The sequence below is a fragment of the Harpia harpyja genome, chromosome 14 (genome assembly GCF_026419915.1).
Source record: "Harpia harpyja isolate bHarHar1 chromosome 14, bHarHar1 primary haplotype, whole genome shotgun sequence".
Classification (NCBI taxonomy): Eukaryota; Metazoa; Chordata; class Aves; order Accipitriformes; family Accipitridae; genus Harpia; species Harpia harpyja.
Window position 1 is genome coordinate 34,230,223 of NC_068953.1, and position 12,094 is coordinate 34,242,316.

Sequence of the window (12,094 nt, forward strand, 5' to 3'; positions counted from 1 at the left end):
AAGCAAAAATGGAAAATAAAGGATGAACAAAATTAGTCCACAGATCAGTAATAGTGGCTTTCTCACTGTTGTACCTACCACAATACAATCTACAAAGCACAATCACCAGACACCGTTTCTGCCAGTATCACACATTACCAAGCAGTGACACAGAATAAAGCAGCAAGTGTCAAAACCTGTGGTAGTTCAGGGAGTAGGTAACAACAAGTGGTAACATGCTGAAATGTGACAGTCCACACCAAACCTGTCCAGGTACTGAGAAGGTATAGCTGCCCTGGCCTAACTCTCCCTCAGGAAGGTAATGCAAAGTATTCTATACATGTAGGTTTGAGATGAAGCCGAACTTCCCAACAGCTTAACTGATCAGACTGCTGTGAATGGAGAATGAGGTGTACATTTTGAACACCATTTTGCAGCAGCCTTTAATGTCTGACTCACTTGAGTCAGAGGTTTAGGAAAGAATAGTGACAAAGTAGCACAACTAAAAGGTTCTATTACCAGTAGGAAATCCTTATCATAAAGACATGAGAGAACAGACTGGGCTCGGACGTCTTAATCTTAAATTTTCCTGAAAAGTGAGCTGGTCCAGGTAGAGGAACTGAGGTACTTTGCTATCCATCACTGGGACAGCCCAAAGAAACATGCTCTTTCTCTCCAAATGGTGATAATTTAGTCTAAGTGCATGAAGTAGGCAGTTGTCAAATAGTTTTGGACTCGGCTCACAAAGGTCCATCATTCACACTGTGTGTTGACAACGATCTGTAGGTGCACTGCCACTGGGAAGTTAAACCCAATGAGCAGCCCCTAGTTCAAAGTAGCACCTGGGTTAATCTAGTCCAGGTAAGAGCACCCTCACAGATCCCTGCCTCTGCACCGACAAGCATGTGTCACTAGGAGCTAGGGCTCCCAATTCTTTTCTGCTGCAGAACAACATACCAAGGGAAGGTAGGAGCCGTTGCATGGCTTTCTGGAGACATGGATGGAAAACTGTGTGAAAGGAAGGACTGATTTCTATCTTAAAAATGCCAGGTAACCAAATAGTTGAATGTACCTGGACCTCTATGCAGACATGAACTCCAGCTATGTAATCAAACTCCGTTGAAGCTTCTAACTGTGGCTCATTGCAATTCAAATAGTGAGAGAAAGAAGGTTCTATTACATTGTGGATTCATTACAATATTAGCCTTCTGGGTGCATCTGCAGGAAACCACCCCTTACTTTGATAGGCAGTCAAGTCAAGTTCATTTAAGAATATAAAAATAAGGTGATTTATCTGTGTGATAGTTCTGAGTCACAAGTGGTCTGGTAGAGGCCATCAAACTCATTGCATGAAGAATGGCAAGATTTAGATTTAAGACGCCAGAAATGAAATACTACACACTCCAGGGCTGAGCGTAAACCCAAGTCAGTAGGCACTAAATGCCAGGTCCTTTGCAGCCTTCTGTTCCCCATAATTTCAGACCTTTATTATTACTGATACAATGATGCCTGTCTGAATTTGCAAAAAGTCTGAAGCTGTGCATCAAAGTTACCATTCACTTTGAGTACTTTTCTATACAGAGCAGGAAACATGAGAGGAAGAGGGTTGTATTATGAATATCAGTGCTAATTAAATGATCAGAAAAGAATCTAAGTGTCAGTCAGTTCTCAAGTCAAAAAAAAACGGAAACACCAGAAGGCCCACTTTGTATGGAAGATGCGATAGATAGGACTTGGCCTCTACCATCTGACTTAGTTAGACTAAAGGTTATATAAGGTGATGGTTAACTTAACAAATCACCATGTGAGCCCACGAGAGAATAGTTCTACAAATAGACAGAAGGCACGAAGTTTTACTTCAAAAGCCTGTTTAACCTACTGAAGGAAAAACTGCATTTTGCGGTGGACAAAATTTATTCCCTTAGGGCTGCTTGGAAGAGTATTACACTCCTTGTTTAAAAATGGTAGGTTTTGTAATGCTCAAACTCTGATAAAGAGAGGACGTGGAGAAGCAGTTAATGAAACAGAACTCTTGGATAAAATCAGTTGTATCAAGAAGAATGAAAATCTCTCAGGTTCTATTTAGCTAGTTACATTATGAAAGACCTATATTTCTTCAGCTCTATATTGCATGTGTACAAATACTGAACTACTGTTTGATTCAGAAATGACCTAAGCACCTGTCATCAGCACAGTAGTTCAATTTCAGCTGACAGATCACTTTTGTCACAGACTAATGCCAAGAAGGGGGTAAAATATACCCAAAATCTCAAACAATAAAACTGGGAAGAACTAAGCAGTGGAGACAGACCACCACCGATTTCAAAATCTGCACAATTAAAATGGCTATTAGGATGAAGTCTGAAAAGGATTTATCTGATGTTTCAAATGCATAATGTATCAAACTTTCTGGCATTATACTTCAGTAATTAAGTCAAAAGGTCATTCGAAATAAGTGCTAGTTTACAGTCAGTCAACACCCTCATATGCCAAACATTGTAAACTTGGAATAAGACGACTTCATCCATATTTCTAATTTCTAAACAGTAATGCAGACAATGTATGTACTCTTCACAAAGTGTTTGTGAGAATGTTTTTTGAAATTTATTTGCAGAAATCCTACTCTATGTAACTTAATTTGGATATGTTACATATACTGATACAGAGTGATAGGCAAACACTAGATCGACTTGATACACAAAAACTCTCTTGTCATTTGTAGTTGTTAACAACTCAGATTTGAGTTCTAATCTTTGCATTTAGGTGTTTATATAATTTTTTTTCCATGTCATTCCAAACTGTGAATTTTGATGTCTCCTTCTTCTATTCAATAATAAAAAAAAATTCTAGGCGATAAGGAAAAAAAAAAAAAAGCTTATTGTGCATGACGCCAAAATGCCAAAGATGCAAAATTTAAATTAATTCCTCTCTATGAGAATTTGTCATAACAGGAATGAATTCTAAAAGAACTTTAACCAAAACTGAATGAAACCTCATACATATTTGCTAGCAAACGTAGCCTGCATTTTCATCATGTCAATTACAGCATATTGCTCCTTCTATTTTAATTCTTTCTTAATGGGCAAGCTTATCTTCCCATTATTCAGGGAACTTTTTTGTTCATGCTTCAGCAATTGCATGACAACTGATTAACAAATCGGGGAACTACTCTTTGACAGTTCTCTTAGAATGGCACAAACAGAATTCTCAACACAGAAGATGCTGGGACCCTACTTTCTGTCTTAACTAGATTGAAGGCCCTATATGGTGAACAGTAGCTAATCATCTAACACAGTTGATGAATACATCTTTTTTTATCATAGGCCTCAAACATAGCATCCACTGAGATAGGCATGATGACAACACTTTATCAGTCTGGCATGGCATAAGAGCATATTTCCTATGCTCTCTAGGTCAATGGTTACTATTTAATCTTCCCTACAAAAAGTATCAAATACTGGAACTGGAGATGTGACTCTTCTAGCAGGTCAGTACATGGCACTGCTGTATACAAAATATATAGCGTGATTGCAGCTCATTTCCAGGTGGCACGTTACAAACCACCATGTACAGTCGTTAGCCTCTATACAAGAGAGGCCCAAGACTGAGCTAGCATAAATACTGAATTACTTACCACCTCTAGAGAGGGTGGTCGCTCCAGGCCAGGGTTGAGCTCATGGGCAAGGCTGTGCAAGGAAGCTGTCTGTACAATGCCTGGCCTGCGGATATACAGAGGACTTCAGTCTCCTGTACTGTCAATCTCAATCAGCATGAGCTCAAATATTCACCAAAAATGTAAGGGTCAAATTCTGCCCTCAGACACCTAGCTGTAGCTCCCATTAATTCAATGGAAACCATATATGCATTCAGCCGAAGAGGATCTGACCCTAAGAATGCATTAAGCAGCAAGGCCACCTAAGCAGAGGAGGACCATCATGCTCTAAAAGTTTGTGACATTTAACATTTGCTTCAAAACTCGTACAAATCAGCTTCTCATTTGAAATTCTTAAATCAAGCAACTGTATTTTGTAACTCTATATGGTGAGAATTCATAATCTCAAGTCAGATATTTCATTACATTAATATTTTAAAACCAGGAATGAAATAAGAACGAAATTAATCTAAGGCACTTTATGACACCACTTTAATCCTAGAAGCTGTGGTGAACATACTTCAAATGCATAACCCTGTTAAAATGCATGTATCTTTGTAAATTTTGTGCAGCCTACCACCTGTTTTGTTAGAAGGCCTTCATGAGACTAATAGCCTCAGCTTTAGCCTACTCCCTGTTTCAGATCCTGGGCAAGTATAATTCCTACACTACCAGATTTCCAAACCTCCACGGTACTTGAAGAATCTCAACATATCTCCTTCAGCTAGAAATCGTAACATTTTCTTGGAATTGTGCTTTTAACTCACTGCAGAGTAGATGAGAGTTGATCCCCAATAATGATGTCTTTGAAGAAGATTTGGAATAAATGTATACATAGGTAAATGCACGCATCCACATCCATTTCCAAGGTTGCCATTTATGAGGACTGTTTGTTTATATGGTTGAGAGCAAAACAATAACCTCCTCATTTTCATCAAGAGCTCCTTAAGCACAAGGACAGAATGATTTATCTTACAGATTAACACATAGGAAGGGACAGAAGACTTTCAATTAAATAATTTATTTTTATTGGATATATACTGCATATGTAACAGACGTACAAAAATATAACCACTCTCCTCACCTGTATTTTCTGGATACATTACTTATCAGCTAGCTGTAAGGTATACATACTAGAATAAGGAATTCTGCCTTTCTTCACAACTTACTTTCTTCTGACCTCTGATTTAACAGATATGCGAACGCACACACATATACACACACATGCATTGTATATTCATTTAGACAACAGTTCAGGTGAGGACTGGAACTGCTCTAAAGCAGAAAACCCACCAGAATTTTTAAAACAGAGCCGTCTCAGACCAGACCGACATCAAACAGTCTGAGCGCCACAGCACAGCCTAACATGAATTCCATTTGTAAGAGAAGGCCAAATCAAAAGATCTTACTTACATGTATGAGTCTTCTTCGTTACAGAAATACCTGTAGGGAAGAAATGATACCAAAGTTAGTAAAGCGACCACTGAGTAAATTCTTTTGACACGTATTTCATCATTAAACTATTTTATTTCAGACACACAGCGGCCACTATAAAAGAGGAATGAAAATTGCAATGATTTGTACGTTAGAGGTGGGAAGATCCCCCTTCTTTGCATGCAGACTTTAATGGTATATTCTCTCCTTGCACCTCATCAATAAATGTTTCAACGTGTATTGCTTAAGTTTTGTTGTTGGAATGCGTATCTACATGCTGCTGTTTTAAAACTGAAGCTGACGCAAACAGAAGATACTAATAATGCTATGGAAGCCCACTTTTATTTTTCATGGTTAAAAATTTTTCCACAGTCATATTAACTAGTGCACATCAAACTACCCAGACAGAACAGATTCGAGCAGTACAACAATTCATTTGCTATGTCACTAAGTTCAAGTAGTTCCTTGACTGCAAGCTGTAGCTTATGCTCATTAAAACCAAATAAACAGTGCTCTCAATATGATTATTACTTGCCATAATTCTAAGCCAGATGCAAATATCTCCAAGCTGTTAAATATGTACTTTCTGAAGTAATAAAGATGTTTTTATGCTAGACAGGCATGTGGCAGCAATCATCAACGATGGTCCAGTGCCAGTGAAATTTGAGAGGTATTTAAAGAAAGCAACAGAGTGAACAGAACGAGGTGAAATTCATAATACCAAATAAAGATAAAATTAACTCTGTTAAATGTCATTGGAATTCATGCTTGAATACAAACAATATTGTCTCCACTTTAGTAGCTAACTGGTGCTGTACTCAGACCCCTCAGTATTTAAGCTCCACTCTCCTTGGGGGGAATTTTATGAGAAGAGAAAGAGGTTACTGGAAGCAGTACAAGTATTTGAAACATTTCATTTGTGACTAAGGCCTGTAATGAAATTTTGGAATTGAAATTGTTTGGCTTACTATTCATGAAAGACAGAGAGACCTGAATCTCCTTAGCTACCCTCTTATTCTTTTAATGACCTCTTCCAAAAACAAAGTACTGTTGAAAAAAATAGGCTTTTATTTCAGGCTGCTTTGTTGCAGAACATCTCAGAGAAGCAGTAGGTTATAATAATTCAGAAAAATATAGATACCTTATTTGCAAATTTAGAGTTAACTTCCAAAGCCAACAGTTTTCAAACTATTCATGTTTTTGGTAGATACATAAATCCACAATGCCAACCCCAAACATGTAGCTATCAAGTTTGACATAAACATCATCAGGATTTTTTTTTTTTAATTGCACTTGTGTCGCTATTGGCCTTTTGGTTTTGAACCACCAAGTTCTACCAGTGTGAGCACTGGAAACTTTCTTTTCCCTGAAAAGAAAAGCTGAGGGGCTCCAGGCTTTGGGAAGAGAAGTTCCGAGCACTTCCTTTGAGTAGTTTTGTAAATGTGAAACACTGGTAAGCAATTAACAAAAAACAGAATTCTAGAACTTGATTAGGTATGTGTACTGACTTAAAGTGAAAGGTCTCAGCCAAATCTGCACATTCCTCATGCCAGGAATTAGGGTTGTAGCCTCAAACTGTAGAGCCAGGATGAGCAATAAGAACAAAAGGAAAACAAGCATAACAAAAATAAAACCTTTTAGTTAAATAAGTGGCTACTACAGGGGGCAAATTCATCTTTTAAATTTGTATTTGTAAGAGCCAGTTTTCTTGGATTTTCATTCCAGTCCAATCATTACTGGCTGACTCAGAGTAGGTGGACAGGACAGGACAGCTGCGTGTGTCAAGGAAGTGAGTGTTATTATAGGAACGATAGCTTAGGGCAAGAAGAGGGGCAGAGCGAGAAGAAGCAGAGAGATCTAAAGTATCTATGTCAAAATGCACAAATAATAATCTTGTGCACTCTTTGGTATGAGTGCAAAACCCCCTCTCTCTAGGTTTTTCTAAAGGTCTGCCTTACCCTTCAAATTTGAAATTACATCTGTCATTAGAACAATTGTTCTTCCACCAAGGAAGAGCGTTTTTGCTGCTGTTTGACTGCTCGAGTGACCACTAAACAGCACGTACAGCTCCTGACAGAGTCTTCATCATCACAAACTGTCCTAACATCCCCTTGGCAGAAGTACTCGCCCCACCCTTGCCTATCTGGCCAGCTCCTACAATTTTAAGGATGTTTTATGGAATGCAAAATGGAGAGAAAAAGGTCTTAAATCTGAACACCATTTGCAAAACTTCCTCTCCCAACACTAGTGCTAATAAATGGATACATCGGTGCTCTTTCAGCATTATGGGAGCCATATGTGTACTTTTCTCAGAAAATAATGCTTTCTGTAAAATCACTTTGAACAGAAAGTGCTTATGCTGTCACTTCTGATTACTCACAGCCTCTTCACAATGGGATTTGCCACAGCACAAAACAGACTTAGCTGTATTCGCTGACTGAGGGCCTACTTTCCCCTGATACATGAAACAGTGATGGAAATATTAGTGCTTATATTTTTCTACCTGATTTTTTTTATATGAGATGAGTGGTGGGTTTTTCCAATCAGATGTTTCCATAATAATTACCGATTACCACCTGGTAAGGCCTTTTAGCTGTTTCATGCAGATATTTTTCGATAACCTTTTAAAACAACAGCTTAGAGGTAGGCTTTTTTTGCATCTTCTTCATAATTACACTGGTGGTTGCAGTGAAACCAAAGTATTTTGCTTTGAACTGTGGTTTTACAGTGACTAACTGCAAGCTGGTGGAACAAGGATAAATGTTGCCAGTGAGTTCAACAGGATTATATTTAAATTAATCAGGAATTTTTTCTTATGTTAAAAGGAGTTGTGAATTTTTAAGAAGCCTTCCCTTTCATACCAGTAACTGTAAGTGACTAGAAAAACTGAGCAAAAAATATACCAGCATACCCAAACAGCTACTTAGGCTAGATACATTATAACTAGTGCTTTAAATACAAATATTAAGTATGCAACACATTCCTACATCATTGCGATCAGTTTTAGTTTTAATGCAGGAAGCCAATGACTCTGCTATTCAGAACAGTCAAGAAGTATAATAATCTCCTAGAAATGAGTGTATCATGACAAAAAAAAAATCAGTCTGAAAACTGCTTAATGTAAAAAAGGGGAGTTACAAGATCTTTCGCTTTCTTTGGGCCAGTGCTAACTTCCACTTGCATATATGTTTGAATGCCTTTCCTATGAGCCATATCCTAGAAGTCTTACGCAGACACGTTCTTTTGAAATCAACAGGATCTCTTGAGAAACTAATTCTGCAAGTCCAACATACATCAGTAATTTTCTTCACAAGATTAGGCATGATTAACTGGGATTGCTCTTGTTTGTAATTATTTCTGGGACTGGACCATCAGTTTACATAGATTCGAGTAGACACTATATAATAAAACCTAAACCTAATACACCACTAAAAAACAAAAAATTATTTATTTTTAACAAGTGGAGCACAAAGAACCTACTGATTCCTTTCAAAATGTTACTTAATGTAAAATCCAATTTTTTAATGGGCTTCATTTCAAAATGTGATAGAGTGGAGTAATATGTGACCACTTGTCACTATTAGCACTACCCTAAACAGCCAGCTTTCCATTCTTATTTAACAAACAAAACAAAACAAAAAAAAAAAAAGAGAGAGAGAGGAAGAAACCACCCTAACTTCAGTGTTGCTAATACGGAAAGACTTCCTGACTTAACCAACTAGACTTCAAAGTACAGCAAAGGAAATGTCATGAAAATACCACAACATATCACTGCCATGGTTATCAGTGAGTGAAAGTTTCAGTATTACAGTTATCACAGAATTTATCACTTCAGCAGTGCAATTTGACATTCCTGATCAACACCAAATCTTAAACAAATTAACTTCTTAGACTTTTCATTGTTGCTATGCAATGCTCTTGGCAACAACAATCGACTTTTTTTTTTTTTTTTAAGTGAAAAAAATTCATACACAATTCCCTTTCCCCCTCCCACTAACAATATGTAATTTGCCATGATGGGTGGTATTTACAAAAATAGCTTTCTGGATGCAATGAACTTTGAAAAGAGTATCTACCAACAGAGACAGGATATTCTTTTGCAAGCAGTTAGCCTGACTGACCTTCACTAGCCAACTTCAAATAGAGATAACAATATCTTCAAGTACAAAAAGAGACTCAGATATTTTATACATCATAAGCTATTTCTCACAGTTGCCCATCCAAATAAAGAAGCATAATGAAACACTGCTTACTCTGTGAACCCAGATCCCTGCTGCTGTTGTACAGTTGTCAAATTCCCATATTTCAAGGGGAAAACATACTTTGATGTACAGAAAGATAAGTAAAAAGTCCCCGGTCTGGCAGAATATATTACTCTGCAAAATATCAAAGCAGGATATTCTTGAGTGCAATTTTCTTAAACCTCCAAGAAAACTCTTCCTCAGAAGTTTGTACGGATAAACACATGCATCACTGGCAAAGGTCATAACTAGTCTCCAGGACTTCTGTTAAGCACTGTTGTGTTTTCTGCTTTTTGTGCCAAAATCAGGTGATTAGCATTGGTCTGATGACAGTATATCTATGTAGATGGTATATGTACATGATGCTTTGCTCATGTGGCTGTGTGTATCAATATATGTATATACTTTTTTTTACTTTCTTTTACCCTCCACTCAAGCCAGCATTATGGCTCTAGCATGTTTTGGAACCTAGTCATTTTATGATGGATTGGAAGTCTTGCGGAAAAAAGTTAAAATTCTAAACTCTGAGCCTCCTGCCTGATGTATTGTGTAAAATCAGAAAGAAAATGTATTACAAGCTTGGACCCCACTGTGTTTCATCCTGTTGCTCCACTTCTTTTTTTACTCTGTCACTACACAAAGCTAGCAATTAAGGTGGAAGATTATATGTAACACTCAGGCACTTGTAGAGAACCTACCAAAGCAGAATAATAGATTTAGGTGTATTCAGAAAGGAGTTCATTCTTTTAGAAACTTTAATAATGGTTTATATTAAAGTCTGTAAGGTTCTCTGGCTTGGATGAATTTTGTGGTCTTTGTAGGCCATTGTTTATGGTGACCGAGGTAAAAATAACATACAAGTACTGTAAATAGAACTTAAGTGAATTTAATCAAACAAAATGATTTTGCAAAACAGTGTCTTTGTCTTGGACAGAAGAGCTGCTAATAATGATCAACACACATTACTGAAAGTGCTCGAAGTAATTTTAGTATTTCGTTTCAAAAATTGTTAATGGACACCAATGCTTATAGTTCACTCAAAAGAGAAATAACTTATGTGCTAGGGTAGCAAGGATCAACGACAACATCCACTAGGCGTGTAAGAACAAGGAAACTTCACTTAATTATGAAAAAAAGGGGCAAAAAAGGAAAAAAAAAGCTTTTTTTCCTAAATAACTTGAAATATGATGACTGTAATTTTTCAATAAATATTCCAGTTTTGCCCAGACTTGTTCACAGCTTTTACTGAAAAGGAAAGAGCTCACCATGTGAAACAAGGGGTTTTCAGCAGATCTAGATCATTCTTTTGTTCTTAAGTCCATAGGCATATACCAAAGTCCCAGGAATCAAGATTGACCTAAATACGACAGTACTGAATAAAACCAACCTTGCTCTCCTAAGATTCACAGCTGTTTCTTATACCTAAATTTTACCAGAGCATTATTCAGAGTTTTATTTTTGAGGTGTTGCTTTAGACTTATTCCTATAATCATATGGTTATATCAGAATTAGCTACAGAAAATATTTCACAACACAACTATTTTACTTTCTACTCAAATACAGATGCAGGATATTTGAGACAAACAGATTAAAAGCAAGGATTTTTAAAAAATGTTTTGACGTTATTTTACTGAGATAGCTGACCATTTTAGCCCTTGCAAATCAGACTGGCTTCCTGATTCTGAGAGTGACTTGCTGCATCATCTAGGCATTTTATGACTTCATTTTTCAGTAGCGGACAGCCTGCCCTGCCCAATACCCCTTAAAATGATAGTAGCACATGTGAAAACTGTAATTCTTTCAAAGTTACAGAGTATTCACAAGAGAGAAAACACCACTATTGTGAGTTGTCATCTGTACAATTCTCAGTTAAAAGAATTTCCTGTCCTTTCTAGATTTTTCCCAAATCAAAAACTCTTAACAGACCCCAAACTGATTTCAAACCTCTGATGCCAAAACGGCTCCAAAAGAAACAAGAATTTAAGAAACAAATTCAAGATCCAAGTGTCTGTGCTTAAGGCTGAGATAATGATACTCTTGTTACAGATGCACTTACAGTTAGCTCAAAATTAAAATACTAACTTCTCATTTGTGATTAATATTGAACAAACCATACCCCCCCCAATATCATTCTGGACAATTGACCACATGCAACTCCTTGTTTCAAATCTTCTTGCAAACAATCTGTTCCTAGCTGTATGGAAACCTTAGATTAATATTTGATGGTGGACTGAAGAGTCACCTTTTTATGTGTGGATCTCACACACACAAATAGTTACTAGGTGCTGGCATCATATGTGACTGATGGCACAGAGTGCTGTCATTTTTTTCTCTGATGTGAGATTAAATACTGAACAAATCTGGGAAAATTACAAACAAAACTCTTAATTGTGAAGATGATGCTCTTTAACCACTTCTTCATTCTTGTACAACCTCACTGAAGGTCCCTCTGAGCTTTAACGTTTCTTTTGTCCTCACAAATAAACAAACAATGTCTTAGATTAGGAGAAATGAAATGAAGAATCTTCATTAAATAGCCATTATGTTCTTATGTGACAAATGTCACCACAGAACATACGGCCAGAGATCAGGCTAAATATCTGCCCCACATTTGTACTGTATTTCACACACTACAAGTCAAAGATAGTTCAGAACTGTATGTAAGAATGTATTTCCAGCAGGACTCTTTATAGAAAAACCATGAATTAGCTTTGTTTTAATGACTCAGTTACACAATCGACCCAGCAAATCACCACATCAGGATTTCAAAATAGTCTTGCAGAGCAAC

General features: G+C 37.1%; 1 protein-coding gene across 2 annotated transcripts in view; it reads right to left on the reverse strand.

The window, feature by feature from the left end:
• Positions 1 to 12,094, reverse strand: part of RORA (RAR related orphan receptor A) — a 382,970-nt gene that overhangs the window by 107,419 nt on the left and 263,457 nt on the right. For both annotated transcript variants that reach the window (XM_052807358.1, XM_052807356.1), the window contains exon 2: positions 5,045 to 5,074. In XM_052807358.1, coding sequence (XP_052663318.1) covers positions 5,045 to 5,074 — 30 coding nt within the window. The remainder of the gene's footprint in view (positions 1 to 5,044; positions 5,075 to 12,094) is intronic.